At 49.2% G+C, this 17897-nt stretch overlaps 1 protein-coding gene across 1 annotated transcript in view; it reads left to right on the forward strand.

The window, feature by feature from the left end:
• The window catches only part of LOC140425105 (HEPACAM family member 2-like), a 227846-nt gene that overhangs the window by 158790 nt on the left and 51159 nt on the right, over positions 1 to 17897 (forward strand). Inside the window, exons 6-7 of the mRNA XM_072509010.1 lie at positions 4834 to 4858; positions 12849 to 12886. Of these exons, the coding sequence (XP_072365111.1) occupies positions 4834 to 4858; positions 12849 to 12886 (63 nt within the window). The remainder of the gene's footprint in view (positions 1 to 4833; positions 4859 to 12848; positions 12887 to 17897) is intronic.

Genomic DNA, 17897 nt, shown 5'->3' on the forward strand with positions numbered 1-17897 from the left:
ATGACGCTCCTGGAACATTTGGCATTAAGCCGATTTTGCACATTCAAATGTATTTAAATCCATGTTATCCAGGTTCGCACCCTCATTCGGAAGGCCTGGGGACATCACGTTCCGGGTTCATCCAGGCTCAAATTCCGTTATGGCCCTCTCGCAAGTGTTTCCCGCTGTAACGGGGCCGGAAAACGTTCCCACAGTCTTACCTCTCCATCATCTTTGTCAACCTTGCATAACTATTGTTCAACATCCAGTTTTCAATGAATCACAATTTCCTCCAGCAAAATATTGGACAAAGCAAAGTCATGCTCGTTGATCCTTCAACAAACTCCATTCCTATATCACTAACTTCATTCCCCCTGCTAGTCACTGTCTCAGGCCACACCAATATTTGAAGTGTTGAAATCCTGTTCAACTTCAAGTTGAGCTTCATTTCCTCTTTATCACAAAGACAATCTCTTGCCATTTCCATAATTACGGTCTTTCCCCATTTATCTTAGTCCCTCTGCGGCTCATCAGTGCTTTTGCCAAACTCAACCAGTCCAATTTGTTCTGACCCATACTCTACCCCATGTGTACTTTCACTCATCAAAAATTCTGCTGCCCATACTCTATCTCACAACACTCATTACATCCTCACTGACTTACATTTGTGATTTGTTTACAAATGTCTAAAATGTAAAACCCCCATCCTTCCAGATTTCACTCCGCCATTATCTCATACGACTAGGTTACGTTACAAGGATTTCTTTTGAAGGTTCTTTATTAATTTTGGATTACTTTGATTAGGGGAGCACGGTGGCACAGTGATTAGCACAGTTGCTGCACAGCTCCAGGGTCCTAGATTCGATTCCCGGCTTGGGTCACTGTCTGTGCGTAGTTTGCACTTTCTCCCCATGTCTGCGTGGGTTTCCTCCGGATGCTCCGGTTTCCTCCCACAGTCCAAAGATGTACAGGTTAGGTGGATTGGCCATGATAAATTACCCTTTGTGTCTCACCTCCACTTTTCCACCTTCTCCCCATAACCCTTGATACCCTTACCGATTAAAAATCTGTCAATCTCAACCTTGAACATACTTATCGACCCAGCATCTACAGCTATCTGTGGTAAAGAATTCCACAGATTCGCTATCTTCTGGGAGAAGAAATTCTTCCTAATTTCTGTCACAAATGTGACCCCTTACTCCGAGATTATAACCTCTGGTCCTATCGCTCCCACAAGAGGAAACATCCTCTCAGCATCTAAAATGCAGAAAATATTTCGCTCTTCCCTGAGGGTGATTTGTTTCTTTTTCACTTTCACGTTGGAATGTGACCTTACATTTTGAAGACGTTTGCACTGTCTCAGCTCAAATTACTAAATTTCCAGTCTGTTGAAAGTTGAAAACATCACAGGGCGAATTCTCTGCTCAAGAGATTAAGTGCTGATGCCGGGACTGAATCGTGAGTGTTCTATGTGGAGGAAAACGGTGCTAGTCCCGGAGCGATTCAGTTCCTCTTAATGGGCTAGCACCGTCGTGCAATTCCAATACATGCCAATCTTCATCTCAGCCATGATGGTTGCACTGGAGCATCCCTATCTCATTGATGGGTCGGCTAGGGCCAGAGGGTACCTATGGGGATGGCCTGGGGGGGGCACCCATCCGACCCATGGCACTAAGTTCCCAGAGGACAGTGAGCAGTGTGCGCAGCCGCGTGGCTGCCTTGCAGATTGCGGCAATGGCGGTCCATGCCCAGCCACCCTGAGCACACGGCTCACCTCCTAGCCACCTCACTACTCCCCAGCCATGTCAGATGTCCCCCGGCCAGCGGCACAACTGTCAGCACACTATAGCGATTTTGGACTTGATCTGTACTCTCTCCCACACCCTTAGCAGCCACGGCCCCTGTTTCCCAATTTGAAATACCACAAGTGAACCTCGCCATCGGTAATTCCATCTCACGGAGGCAGAGCATTGTGGAAGGCACAGTAAATGTTGTATTGGTTAATGATATGTCAACGCCGTTTTCTGTACAATTTGCGTGCCCATGCCGGCGAGTGGTATGGAATGCATTCAAGTCACTGTCAAGGGTCCGGAGCATGGCATTCTGTTTGTCGCCCAGCGCCAACCTCATTTTTTGGCTGACTCCAAATTCTCCACCCAATTGTGTTTCCCGATTCTGGGGCGAAATTCTCCGGTATCGGCGCGATGTCCGCCGACCAACGCCCAAAACGGCGCAAATCAGTTGGGCATCGCACCGCCCGAAAGGTGCGGAATCCTCCGCATCTTGGGGGGCCGAGCCCCAACCTTAAGGGGCTAGGCCCGCGCCGGACTAATTTCCGCCCCGCCAGCTGGCGGAAAAGGCCTTTGGTGCCCCGCCAGCTAGCGCAGAAATGACATCTCCGGGCGGCGCATGCGCGGGAGCGTCATCAGCCGCTCACGGCATCCCCACGCATGCGCTGTGGAGGGAGTCTCTTCCGCCTCCGCCATGGTGGAGACCATGGCGAAGGGGGAAGGAAAAGAGTGCCCCCACGGCACAGGCCCGCCCGCGGATCGGTGGGCCCCGATCGCGGGCCAGGCCACCGTGGGGGCACCCCCCGGGGCCAGATCGCCCCGCACCCCCCCCAGGACCCCGGAGCCCGCCCGCGCCGCCTTGTCCCGCCGGTAAGGTGGATGGTTTAATCGACGGCGACGGGACAAGCATTCTAGCAGCGGGACTTCGGCCCATCCGGGCTGGAGAATCGCGGGGAGGGGGCCCGCCAACCGGCGCGATTCCCACCCCCGCCGAATATCCGGTGCCGGAGAATTCGGCAACCGGCGGGGGCGGGATTCACACCAGCCCCCGGCGATTCTCCGACCCGGCAGGGGGTCGGAGAATCTCGCCCAGGGAGTCGGCCGACGGAGAATCACGCCCTAAATATTTTCAAAAATGTGACATTTTCAGGTGGGATTCTCTGTCGCGCCAGCCCCGTTTTCCAGCGCAGTGCACCCCCACCGGCAGCAGGATTCTCTGTTGCCGCAGCCGGCGAATGGAGTTTCCCATTGTGGTCTCCCCATGCAGTTAGGAAACCCGCGGGCACGGGTATGCTGCCGGCGAAGTGGAGGATCCCGCCGACGTAGAATTCCGCAGACAGTTTTTCAAAATTCATGAATTCTTTGTTGATATATTAGAGGGAACAAACCTGGTCAACAGTGACCCTGTTGGAAATATCTCTTAAAATGTTCATTTAGCAGAAGGAAAATTCCATGAGTGGAACTGTTAAAAGTCTCAGCAGAAGCAAATAAACTGTTTAAGAATGTCAAAAGAGATATGTGATATCCTCAAAGATAGGTAACATTCACTGCGAAGAATTGTTTTTTAACCTGCTCCTCAAGTGGTTTTTGTGAGCAAATCTGACCAGTATAAATTGGGATGATTTGCAAAGTACAAATATTAAGAACTCAGAAACGATTTGCTCAGTCCAAAGGGTTCAAGCCAGTGTATGTTCTCCACAGAATTTTTCTGACACCCCTATTCATCTATTCCTCATCAACATATTCTTGTATATCATTCTTCCTCACATGCCTATCTAGCTTCCCTCAATTTCACCTCATCTACTCCCTTTGGTAGCAAGTTCCATATTCTAATCCCCCTCTGGATATAGAAGTTTCTTCTGACTTTCTCATTGATTTATTTGTGACTGCCTTGTATTCATTAATTCAGGTCTCACCCACAAGTGGAAACATCTTCTCTGTATCTACATTATCAAACACTTTCTTAATTTTAACCAGCCCTATCAAGTCACTCCAGGTCTTATTTTTTAAGAAAGAAAAGTTCATCAACCTGTTCAATTCTTCATAGGTTCTCTGTTCTGGTAAGATCCTGGCCCATCTAAGTGAGGATAATAACTGACACAGCATAACAGAACTATGGAAGAGGGAAGTAGTACCACTTGCATTTGTCATGTGGTTCTGCTGAATTCAGTTTTAAACCACAACCCATAGTGGAGCCTGTGTTGAGGATCACCAATAAGGTTTAGCTGGACAACACAAACTGCTGAACCTTTGGAACAAAGTATAGAATTTGCTCAAAATACACCCAATGGGTAGCCTGAAATAGGTAGAAGCACCCCCACCCCGTACCTCTCCATTGGAACTGAATCCATTTTTAACCCTGCTGCACTTTCTGTTGGGTTCTCCATTTCAGTGTTAATTTGGGTCAAACTAATTCTCTTTGTTATGGCTAAAAGACATCAGGAAGCAGTAATTTTCCTTTGTTTCAGGTACTTTTACTTCTCTGGCGAAAAGCAGAGATAAAACCATGCTGCCCTTATGCCAAATGCTGCACTTGTGGACTACCTTAATACTCCTCAAAGAAGCAACCTTAATGCAGTGAAGGTGATTTTGTTGCTCAGGGCATAGCAGGGCATAGCCTTGCGCCAGTGCTGTGGGTTCAGGTCCCACCGCAGGACTTGATGGCCAAGGAAAGTGTGTTCATAATGCGCCCAAACAGGTTGAGTGTGGCAACCTGCAAATCCTTCCATCATGCTGGCAGTAAGAGCGGGAGAGACTCCTGGTCAGCTAAGTTTGATGTGGAGTGCTGCCCCTCAAGCTATAAGCCCCCGGTGATAGACAAGCTACCTGTTCCAGGAAGTACTAGCTTGGAAACAGATGAAGGTCTGTCTTAGTGCACCACTCAGTACAGGAAGAGAACGGAGTGGGCAGTCTAACCCTCCATTGTAATTCTTTACCTCATTGTACCTTTACTGTAATTCTAATACATGTCTAGCATTTATTGTGTGTGACTGAATGGTTTTCAATGTTTAATATTATCAAAATTTCTATAAATTTATCTGACTTTGTGCTTTTTATTTTACAGTCATTAAAGAGGAGCTGTACCACAGGTAAATCTATTATGTAAACTTCCTGGTAACCTTTTACGAGACTAGGGCCGGGATTCTCCCTTCCGGAGACTAAGTCCCCACGCCGGCGGGAAAACCGGCACCAGTGACTCCGGTGTCAACGGGTCCCCAAGGTGAGGAATTCTCACCTGTCTCGGGGGCTAGATGAACACCAGAGGGGTTGGTGCCACTCCAGCCGGCTCCGAAGGAACGGCGCGAGTTCGCACATGCGCCGAAGGGCCAGCGTGATCTCGGCATGCGTGGAATCGTCAGCGTGGGTCTGCGCAGACAGGCACTGGCCATGGCAGAGCCCTACAGGGGCCGGCGCGGAAGGAAGAAGTGCCCCCACGGAACAGGCCCGCCCGCAGATCGGTGGGCCCCGGTCGCGGGCCAGGCTGTCGTGGGGGCCCTCCCCGGGGTCGGATCCCCCCGCCGACTTAACTGCCAGGTCCCGCTGTGTGGGACCATACGTAACCCATGCTGGCGGGACTGGCCAAAAACGGACGGCCGCTCGGCCCATCGGGGTCTGCAGAATTGCCGGGGGGGCCGCAGCCAACGGCCCCCGACCAGCGTGGCTTGAATCCCGCCCCCGCCCGAAAGACGTTGCCGGAGACTACGGTAGCTGGCATCGGGGCGGCGGGGCGGGATTCGCGCCGCCCCCCGGGGATTCTCCGACCCGGCGGGGGGTTGGAGAATCCCACCCTAGATATTTCAAGCTGAATATGTGAGGCGGAATTTTGCCAGATGTTTTCAGAGTGTGAGGCTCTGACTGAATGCTGTGTGTAACTCTCCAGCTGCACAGCTGAGCTTTTAGTCCAAATTTTGAGCTTCTCTCGAAAAAAGTTCTGTGGGCATAACTTACACTTCCCAATCAGCACAGAAAGAAAACAAAAACACCCACCCTAGCCCACCCCACTCCTCGTATGGAGATGGAGCCTCTCTCCATAAGCAGCAGCGGTTCACCCCCCCCACCCACCCCACCATCAGCATCACACACCTTGCCCCCTCACCACCACCATCATCATAGGAGGCTCTCCTCCCGACCCCCTCCTCCCCCCCCGCCCACCATCAACATTGGGTATTCTTCCCCACCCACCACCTCCATCATCATCGGGGCTCCTCACCCCACCACTATCAACATCGGGGGCCCTCCCCCACCCCGATCCCCACCCCCCATCTGCATCGGGTGCTCCTTCCTCCGCCCCGCCTCCACCACCCATCACCATCAGCATCGGGGGTTCCCTCCCACCATAAGCACCAGCATCGGGGCCTCTTACCTCCCCCAACAAACATTTTTTTTCTTTAAAGCATTTTTTTTTTCAATTAAGGGGCAATTTAACGTGACCAAAATTATGAAAGAATAGATAGGATAGGTGCAGGGAGGTTGTTTTCACTGATGGGTGAAGCAGAACTAGGGGGCATCACCTCAAAATAAGGGGAAGTCGATTTAGGATTGAGCTTAAGAGGAACTTCTTCACATAAGGGCTGTGAATCTATGGAATTCCCTGCGCAGTGAAACTTCTCTAAATGTTTTCAAGATAAAGATAGATAGTTTTTGAAGAATAAAGGGATTAAGGGTTATGATGTTCGGGCCGGAAAGGTGGAGCAGAGTCCAGAAAAGATCAGCCATGATCTCATTGAATGGGAGCAGGCTCAAAGGGCCAGATGGCTGACTCCTGCTCCTAGTTCTTATGTTACGTTCAATCCACCTAGCGTATGCATCTTTGGATTATGGTGGTGAAACCAATGCAGACACGGGGAGAAGGACAGTGACCGGGGCTGGGTTCGAACCCGGGTCCTTGGTGCCATGAAGCTGTCGTGCCGCCCTCTCCCCCGATAAACATAACGCGAACCCTATCCCCAATGGAGCTCCACAGGAGGTGTGCCTCGGCACTGCCCCCAACATGGGCAGCACGGTAGCATAGTGGTTAGACTGTGGCTTCATCGCGCCAGGGTCCCAGGTTCGATTCCCGGCTTGGGTCATTGTCTGAGCGGAGTCTACACGTTCTCCTCGTATCTACGTGGGTTTTCTCCCACAAGTCCCAAAAGACGTGTTATTAGGTAATTTGGACATTCTGAATTCTCCCTCCGTGTACCTGAACAGGCGCCGGAATGTGGTGACTAGGGGCTTTTCACAGTAACTTCATTGCAGTGTTAATGTAAGCCTACTTGTGACATTAAAGATTATTATTATTATCAGTCTGGCACTGCCAGGTTTGCACTGCTAAGTTGGCTATGCCAGGGCAGTGCCAGGGGGCAGTGCCGCATGTCCCGCTCCTCTATTTAACCTTGTGCCCTTGGGAGGTCCCTTCGACTGATTCAGGTTTTTCAAAACCTGTTGTAAACCTCGTCGATATGAAATCATGTCGTTGAGGTGTGAGTATTCAATGAGGAGGGATCTTGTAGCTGGGGGCTTGGTAATCTTATCAAAATGTATTAATTTTAATTTAAATTAAATTCCAGCCCTTTTTGTGCATGAACCTCGGATCATCACCAGTGAGGGGCATGGAAAACTGGGAAACGCGATATCGCAGGCGAGAATCGTGTTTTCAGATTTTTGGGGGATTTTCCACTGGCGTTGCTATTTTTGTTGACGGCTAACGCGGGTGGAAAATTGCCCCCATGGAATTTCAAGCTGTGTAAATTAGGCAGAATCTTCCAATGACAATATTGGAAGTCCCAAACTACGCACACACACAGTATTTACAAGGGTTTGATGCTCTATACTTACCCAGATATTTACCCAATCCTCCAAAGCTTCAGTTGTCAAAGTGAACAACAGCGGCTTCTTTGTAGGAAAAAGTTAAACAATGATGCTCAACCTCCCACACCCTGACAATGCTAAATCAAACTGTTTTCATCCCTGATAATGTTCACACAACCCCAACAATGTACACTCTCGCATACCCCTGACAATGCTCACCATTCCTGCCTCACCCCAAGAGATGTGCCCTCCCTCCCCACCTCAACCCCGACAATGCTCACTCCCCTCCTCCAACCCTGGCAATGTCCACCCCCTCACACACTCTTGACAGTGCTCGCCTCCCTCCTGCATTGCATTCCTAACAATGTTCACCCCCTCACACACCGTCGACAATATACACCCCCTCGCACATCACTGTCAGTACTCACCTCCCTCCCTCACCCCGACATTGTTCACCCACCTTCTGCGCCCCAACAATGTTTACCGCCCCCTCATACCTGACAATGTTTAACCTCCCCCTCACCCCTGACAATGTTTAACCTCCCCCTCACCCCCGACAATGTTTAACCTCCCCCTCACCCCTGACAATGTTTAAACTCCCCCTCACCCCTGACAATGTTTAACCTCCCCCTCTCCCCTGACAATGTTTAACGTCCCCCTCACCCCTGACAATGTTTAACCTCCCCCTCACCCCTGACAATGTTTACCTCCCCCTCACCCCTGACAATGTTTAACCTCCCCCTCACCCCTGACAACGTTTAACCTCCCCCTCACCCCTGACAACGTTTAACCTCCCCCTCACCCCTGACAATATTTAACCTCCCCCTCACCCCTGACAACGTTTACCCTCCCCCTCACCCCTGACAACATTTAACCTCCCCCTCACCCCTGACAACATTTAACCTCCCCCTCACCCCTGACAATGTTTAACCTCCCCCTCACCCCTGACAATGTTTAACCTCCCCCTCACCCCTGACAATGTTTAACTTCCCCCTCATACCTGACAATGTTTAACCTCCCCCTCACCCCTGACAATGTTTAACCTCCCCCTCACCCCTGACAACGTTTAACCTCCCCTCACCCCTGACAATGTTTAACCTCCCCCTCACCCCTGACAATGTTTAACTTCCCCTCATACCTGACAATGTTTAACCTCCCCCTCACCCCTGACATTTAACCTCCCCCTCATACCTGATAAATTTAACCTCCCCCTCACCCCTGACAATGTTTACCTCCCCCTCACCCCTGACAATGTTTAACCTCCCCCTCATACCTGACAATGTTTAACCTCCCCCTCACCCCTGACAACGTTTAACCTCCCCCTCACCCCTGACAATGTTTTACCTCCCCCTCACCCCGGACAATGTTTACCTCCCCCTCACCCCTGACATTGTTTAACTTCCCCCTCACTCCTGACAATGTTCACCCCCCTCCCGCACACCTGACAACGTTCACCCCCCTACCGCACACCTGACAATGTTCACCCCCCCCACACCCCGACAATGTTCACCCCCCTCCCGCACACCTGACAGTGTTCACCCCCTCCCAAACCCCGATAATGTTCACCCCCATCCCACACCCCGACAATGTTCACCCCCCCCCACACCCCCGACAATGTTCACCCCCCTCCCGCACACCTGACAGTGTTCACCCCCTCCCACACCCCAACAATGTTCATCCCCCCACACCCCCGACAATGTTCACCCCCCTCCCGCACACCTGACAATGTTCACCCCCTCCCACACCCCGACAATGTTCACCCCCATCCCACACCCCGACAATGTTCACCCCCCTCCCGCACACCTGACAATGTTCACCCCCTCCCACACCCCGACAATGTTCACCCCCCTCCCGCACACCTGACGACGTTCACCAAACCCCTGCAGCCCTGACAATGTTTACCTCCTCCGCACCCCTGACAATGCTTACCCCCCGCACCTCTGAAATGGTTCATTACTCTCCCGCACACCTGCCACTGCTCAGCTACCAGACATGCCTGACAATGTTCACCCCCCTCCTACACCCGTGACAATGTTCACCCCTCTCCTACACCCATGACAATGTTCACCCCTCTCCTAAACCCCTGACAATGTTCACACCTCTCCTAAACCCCTGACAATGTTCACCCCCCTCCTAAACCCTTGACAATGTTCACCCCCCTCCTACACCCCTGACAATGTTCACCCCCCTCCTACACCCCTGACAATGTTCACCCCCCTCCTAAACCCTTGACAATGTTCACCCCCCTCCTACACCACTGACAATGTTCACCCCCCTCCTAAACCCTTGACAATGTTCACCCCCCTCCTACAACCGTGACAATATTCACCCCCCTCCTACACCCATGACAATGTTCACCCCCCTCCTAAACCCCTGACAATGTTCACCCCCCTCCTAAACCCCTGGCAATGTTCACCCCCCTCCTACACCCCTGACAATGTTCACCCCCCTCCTAAACCCCTGACAATGTTCACCCCCCTCCTAAACCCTTGACAATGTTCACCCCCCTCCTACACCCTGACAATGTTCACCCCCCTCCTAAACTCTTGACAATGTTCACCCCCTTCCTACACCCCTGACAATGTTCACCCCCCTCCGAAACCCTTGACAATGTTCACCCCCCTCCTACACCCCTGACAATGTTCACCCCCCTCCTACACCCCTGACATTGTTCACCCCCCTCCTAAACCCTTGACAATGTTCACCCCCCTCCTACACCCCTGACAATGTTCACCCCCCTCCTAAACCCCTGACAATGTTCACCCCCCTCCTAAACCCTTGACAATGTTCACCCCCCCCAAACCACTGACAATGCCCATCACCCCCCCCCGCACCCTAACAATGTTCACCCCCCCCCTAAACCACTGACAATGCCCATCACCCCCCCCCCCCCCGCACCCTAACAATGTTCATCTCCCTTCACCCCTGACAATGTTCAGCTCCATTGCACCCTGACAATGTTCATGTCCCCTCACCCCTGACAAGGTTCACCTCCCCTCACCCCTGACAATATTCAGCTCAGCCGCATGCCTGACAAGATACAACTCCCCCTCACCCCGACAATATTCACCTCACGCCTGACAATATTCTGTTGCACTGCATCCCTGACAATATTCACCTCCCCTCACCCCTGACAATGTTCAGCTCTGCCAAACGCCTGACAAGGTATAACTCCCCCATGTCCCTAACAATGTTTACCTCCCCCACACCTCTGACAATGTTCACCCCCTTCGGCAACCCTGACAATGCTTACTTCCCCCACACGCCTAAAAATGTTTACCACCCCTGTAATCCTGCCAATGCTCACCTCCCTCCCGCACCCCTGACAATGTTCACCCCCCCCCCCCTCCTGCACCCCTGAAAATGTTTACCTCCCCTGCACACTTGAAAAAGTTCAACCACCCCTCCTGCACCCCTGACATAATTTACCCCCCTTGGAGTCAATGGGAATCAGGGTAAAACGCTCCACTGGTTGGGGTCATACCTAGCACAAAGGAAGATGGTTGTGGTGATTGGAGGTCAGTCATCTCAGTCCCGGGACATCACTGTAGGAGTTCCTCAGGGTAGTGTCCAGGGCCAACCATCTTCAGCTGCTTCATCAATAAGAAGTCGTACAACACCAGGTTAAAGTCCAACAGGTTTGTTTCGAATCACTAGCTTTCGGAGCACAGCTCCTTCCTCAGGTGAATGAAGATGTGGGTTCCAGAACATATATATATATAGACAAAGTCAAAGGTGCAAAACGATACTTTGAATGCGAGTCTTTGAATGCTTCACCAATGACTTTCCTTCCTCCATAAGGTCAGATGTGAGGATGTTTGCTGATGTTTGCACAATGTTCAGCACTATTTACAACTCCTCAGACACTGAAGCAGTCCACATACACCTGGACAATATCCAGGCTTGGGCTGACAAGTAGCAAGTAACTTTCCATAAAACCATAAGACTTGGGAGCAGAATTAGACCACTCGGCCCATCGAGTCTGCTCCGCCATTCAATCATGGCTGATATTTTTCTCATCCCCATTCTCCTGCCTTCTCCCCCAAAACCACTGATCCCCTTATTAATCAAGATTTGCGCTACACAAGTGCCAGTCGGTGACTATCTTAATCAGAGAGAATCAAACAATCACCCCTTGACATTCAAAGATATTGCCATCATTGAATCCCCCACTATCAACATCTTGGGGATAACCATGGACCAAAAACTGAACTGGACTAGCCATATAAATACTGTGGCTATCAGAGCAGGTCAAAGGCTGAGAATCCTGCAGCGAGTAACTCACCTCCTGACCCCCCAAAGCCTGTCCACCACCTCCAAGGCTCAAGTCAGGAGTGTGATAGAATAATCACAGCACGGTAGCCTTGTGGATAGCACAATTGCTTCACAGCTCCAGGGTCCCAGGTTCGATTCCAGCTTGGGTCACTGTCTGTGCGGAGTCTGCACATCCTCCCCGTGTGTGCGTGGGTTTCCTCCGGGTGCTCCGGTTTCCTCCCACAGTCCAAAGATGTGCAGGTTAGGTGGATTGGCCGTGATAAATTGTCCTTAGTGTCCAAAATTGCCCTTAGTGTTGGATGGGGTTACTAGGTTATGGGGATAGGGTGGCGGTGTTGACCTTGGGTAGGGTGCTCTTTCCAAGAGCCGGTGCAGACACGATGGGCCGAATGGCCTCCTTCTGCACTGTAAATTCTATGATAATCACATTCTGTCCAGACTTGGATTAGCTTGTGACCCCAAATGGAAAGGTGGGACATCAGTGGAAACTGGACTACCAACTACCTTCTGGCCGATGTCAGCAGAGTCAGCATTGTCGGATGGTTTGGGAGGCATGAATGAGCCTTGTTGGGGTGCAAGGGTTCTGAGTATGTCGGGAGGAGGGAAGAGCATTGCCAAGGATGCGAGGAATGGGTGAGTCTACGTTGGTATGCAGTTCTCACCACTGGCAATCTCTCGCAAACGCAAGAGCAATCGAAGATTAAACAGTTTTGGTAAATAAGTAGAATATATACAAATTCAAGAACTATCGACCGTATTCTGTAGCTCTGAGCAGGGCTAAGTCCTCGAGTTTGGTTCTTCTATGTCGATAAGCACTCATTGTTCACATACAGATTGTTTAAAAAGTAGGGGAGAAACAACTTTAATCTGAAATATACGTAACTACATTGGGAGACTCTGCTCCTCAAAGGTTAATAAATATTGGCCAGATAGTTGGGTAAAGCTCTTGGTAGAACTATGTATTCAGTTTCACTCTTCACTCACTGCTTTCAATTTTTAAAATATATATTTTAGGTCACCAGCAGACTATATACAAGCACGCCAAGTGTCAGGTAATACTCAAAATAAAATAATATTTAAAAATTATATAAATATGATCATGTAAGTAAAAGCAACTGAAAACATTTTACTTTTGTATGTACTGATCAGACTGCAGATCATCTAATATCAAATGTGCATGTGATTATCTGTGGGGGCGACAAATCTTTCTGGTCGACATGAATTTCACTATTCCAGCATATAGTGAAGTATAAAGGCCAAGATTGTGACATTGTTACAGTTACGGTGTGTCTCAGAGTATTGAGAATAATTTTGAAGCAGCAGAGAAACAAGTTTGATAGTGTTTTTGAAATCCCTGAAGCATTTTAATAGAGAAAGATCTTGGGCCAAACTTAACGGCCATGGTGCTCCCGGCCCGGATCTGTGCACGCCAGTTAAACCGTGGGAGAGGCCGAAATCGGGATCCGCACCGGACGTGAATCGGTTCGCCTGCACCCGTTGGCGGGTTCTGGTCCCGCCTAGACGTGTAAAACGCCAATTGAGACCAATTAAGATCAATCTCCATCTCATAACAAGGTGGAAACCCAATCTAATGTCCACCCGGAAACTGGCTCCTCAGCGAGAGGTCACTAGCTTTCGGAGCACAGCTCCTTCCTTGGGTGAATAAAGATGTGGGTTCCAGAAACATATATATATAGACAAAGTCAATGATGCAAGACGATACTTTGAATGCGAGTCTTTGAATGCTTCATCAATGACTTTCCTTCCTACATAAGGTCAGATGTGGGGATGTTTGCTGATGATTGTACAATGTTCAGCACCATTCGCAACTCCTCAGACACTGAAGCAGTCCACATTCAAATGCAGCAAGACCTGGACAATATCCAGGCTTGGGCTGACAAGTAGCAAGTAACTTTCCATAAAACCATAAGACCATAAGACTTGGGAGCAGAATTAGACCACTCGGCCTATTGAGTCTGCTCCGCCATTCAATCATGGCTGATATTTTTCTCATCCCCATTCTCCTGCCTTCTCCCCCAAAACCCCGATCCCCTTATTAATCAAGATTTGCGCTACACAAGTGCCAGTCGGTGACTATCTTAATAAGAGAGAATCAAACAATCACCCCTTGACATTCAAAGATTTTGCCATCACTGAATCCCCCACTATCAACATCTTGGGGATAACCATTGACCAGAACTGAACTGGACTAGCCATATAAATACTGTGGCTATCAGAGCAGGTCAAAGGCTGAGAATCCTGCAGCGAGTAACTCACCTCCTGACCCCCCAAAGCCTGTCCACCACCTCCAAGGCTTAAGTCAGGAGTGTGATAGAATAATCACATTCTGTCCAGACTTGGATTAGCTTGTGACCCCAAATGGAAAGGTGGGACATCAGTGGAAACTGGACTACCAACTACCTTCTGGCCGATGTCAGCAGAGTCAGCATTGTCGGATGGTTTGGGAGGCATGAATGAGCCTTGTTGGGGTGCAAGGGTTCTGAGTATGTCGTCAAAATAGATAGGTCTGGTGCTTTCAGCTGTAACTGCCATAATGACAGACAAACAATTATTCCTGTACTAAGAATTTAAATTTACAAGTATGGAGTCTCATTCCTTCAGATTTTAAAAGTTTGGAGATTTAAACAAAGTTTAATTGATAACACCATCCCCAACATGTGTTTACAATAAACACGTGTTTACAATGCAGACATCACATACAAAGTTTAAATTGACATTTTATATTTTTTCTGACTCTCTTTAATCTCTCTCTTAATTTCATCCATTATTAACTGTTTTAATTAAGCATTAATTTGTATTTTATATATGACTTAAATTGAATTTATATTTCCTGTTTTAGATACTACGGTCGCAAAATTCGGTACAATGGCACCTCTAGATCCAGTGCTTTGGGTGCCAGTTTAGGTGAAAAACTGTGTTTACATTGCTTGCTCCCAGTACAGACCCATATTCAACAGTATCTTGTTGAGGGTAATAGCACAATGATTATATGTGTGCACCTGAAGTATGCAAAGTAGGCAGATGATCATGACATAAGTCAGTGCCTAAGGCTGATTTCAAGCCCTACCTGCAATTTTCAAACTTGCACACCTGAACATGCCTTCAGCAGCAAAAGAGAGTCCTGAGGCCCATTCATAGCATCATCCAACTTGTGAGTTAGATGCTTATTGTCAACTACTGGTCAGGGAAAGCAAAGTGTGACTGCGAGTGAGGCAGGTAGAAGGATCCTGAATTCAGAAATGGAGGACTCTCAGCTCTTGACCTTGTCCAACAGGTATGAGGTACTTGTCCCTGTGTGGATGAGGAAAAGGACTGTAGGGAGGATGAGTTAGCTGACCACTGCACCGTGGTACAGGAGGCCTTTCAAGCAGGAGGAGCAAAAAAACAGGTGGTAGTTGTAGGGGATTCTATAATTGGGGAATAATTAATGCAAACAGGACTGAGAGTCCCATATGGTATGTTGCCTGCCTAGTGCCAGGGTAAGGGAAATCTCTAACTGGCTTGAAAGGATATTGGAGCAGGAGGGGGAGGATCCAGTCGTTGTGGTTCACGTTGGGACAAACAACATAGGCAAAACTAGGAAACAGGACCTATTTGGGGATTATCAGGAACTAGGAACAAAATTAAAGAACAGGTCCTCAAGGTTTATAATCTCTGGATTATTGCCCGAGCCACGATGAGAAAATTAGGGAAGTAAACACGTGGCTAAAAGACTGGTGCGGGACCGGGGGGTTCCATTTTATGGGGAACTGGTATCATCAGTAATGGGACAGGAGGGTCTGCACTGTTGGGAAGGTCGCCACCTAATTTGGGACCAGGGTTCCAGCAGAAAGGATAAGTAGGGTGATCACAAGAGGGGAAGGGAAGGGTAAAACTACGGGATGTATCAGGTTTAATGGGAACCAAAGCAGCAGGTTGGCACGTGAAGAGAAGTTAGAGGTTAATAGGATGAACAGGCAGGGCCAGTCTGACGTTTACAGAGGGGAAAGGAAACATTAAAAAATTAAAATGTAAGGTGACTGTGGGAGTAAAAGGTGGGGATGAGGCTGAGTCTTATCAGAGATTAATAAAGGCGGTCAGAATGTGAGAAACACGCAGTGTGGAAGAAAATCCTGCAAGGAAAAGACAAATCAGTCGGACATATTTAAAAACCTTGCACCGAAATGCACAGAGTATTTGGAATAAAGTCAATGAGCTGACGGCATAAATAGAGACAAACGGGTATGATTTGGTAGGGAATACTGAAGCATGGTAGCAGGAGGACGAGGACTGGGAGTTGAATGTCCAAGGGTACTCAGTAGTCCAAAAGGATAGACAGGGTGGAACAGGAGAGGGAGTTGCTTTATTGGTTAAAGATTATAGCAAGGCTGTATTTAGAAATTAGACTGGCACTAAGGGCCAAAATGTTGAATCAGTCTGGGTGGAAATAAAAAACAAGGAAAAAACTCCTTGGTAGGAGTAGTTTGCAGGCCCCCAAGCAATACTTCCAAAGTGGGGCATAGTATAAACCAAGAAATAATGAGGGCTTGTGAGAAGAGTGCAACGGTAATCATGGGTGATTTTATCATGCATATCGACTGGATTAATCAAATTAGCAAGGGTAGCCTCAAGGGAGATTTCTAGAGTGTATGAGGGATTGTTTCTTAGAGCAATATATGATAGAGCCAACCAGGGAGCAGATTATTTTAGATTTAGTATTATGTTAGAAAGAAGGGTTGATAAATGGTCTTGTCGTTATGAATCCTCTTGGAAGGAGTGATCATAGCATGCTAGAATTTCTAATTCAGATTCAGCGAGAATAGACAGAATGCCATACTAGAGTTTTAGTGTTGGGCAGAGGTAATTACACAGGCCTGAGGAAAGAGTTGACCCAAGTAGACTGGGTAAAAATAATTGAGGATAGGATAGTTGAGGAACAATGGCAGATGATGGGCGGAATTCTCCGCAATCGGTGCGATCAGTCCGGCATCGCGACGCCCAAAGGTGCGGAATCCTCCGCATCTTGAGCGGCCGAGCCCTAATCTTGAGGGGCTAGGCCCGCGCCGGACTGATTTCCGCCCCGCCAGCTGGTGGGAAAGGCCTTTGGTGCCCCGCCAGCTGGCGTGGAAATGACATTGCCAGGCTGGTCACGTCGGCGGGATCTTTCAATCCTGCCAGCGGCGCACCTCCGCTATGGGTTTCCCGATGGCTAGAGGTGGAATTAATGAGAAATCTCATTGACAGCGGCTGGAATGGAAGATCCTGCTGCTGGCAACGGCAGGCTGCCTCCTGCTGCCAAGAAACGTGGCGTGGGGAGGCCAGAGAATCTTGCGCATTATTTTAACGATCGGCCAGCATGAAATGCATGCTGGGTAAGGCTCAATGATGCTGGAGAGGGCGGGAAGAGTGTGGGTGCTGAGAAAAAGGAGGGTGCAGTCTTGTGCTTCTGATGTGATCCGTCAGGGGACAGCTGCTGTGGAGCTGTCTCAGGGTGCAGCAGACCTGCACAAAATAAATTGCAATGGAGAAACACTACTAGGAGTGTGTGGACATCCTAGAAGAAACCAAATCCCAAGACATGTTTTTAATATTATTTGAGTCAGGACATTTCATCCCACCCTGGATTGAGTATGCAGCCAGAATGTAAAGGCTGGCTGGCCAATCGCCCTCCCAACAACAGTAAAAGCAGACGGGCCACATAAAACTGCATTTATTTGGCCCCGTAACTGGCTAAATTACCTGCTTGATTGTTGGCAGGCATGCTTCTGACTATCGTGCGTGTCCGCTGTCTGGAATATTGCACTTGTGTGTGAGCCTGTCGGGATTTGTGCCCGACGTCTTCTCACCTGATTTCATGCGTTTTCAGGTTGGAACATGCTCGCCTGAGCAGCGTGAAATTCTGACCATGGAGATGAAAATCTCAGAAAAGGAAAGTAGAACGTGATCAGAGATGAAAGAAATTGGACTCGGCTCTCTTGAACCTACAGCTGACAGTGCCGGGTGGTATTATGTGCATCATGAAAATCAGGAAGCCAAAATTGGAGCTGTGGAACTTACCAGAAA

The sequence above is a fragment of the Scyliorhinus torazame genome, chromosome 6, assembly GCF_047496885.1.
Source record: "Scyliorhinus torazame isolate Kashiwa2021f chromosome 6, sScyTor2.1, whole genome shotgun sequence".
Lineage (NCBI taxonomy): Eukaryota > Metazoa > Chordata > Chondrichthyes > Carcharhiniformes > Scyliorhinidae > Scyliorhinus > Scyliorhinus torazame.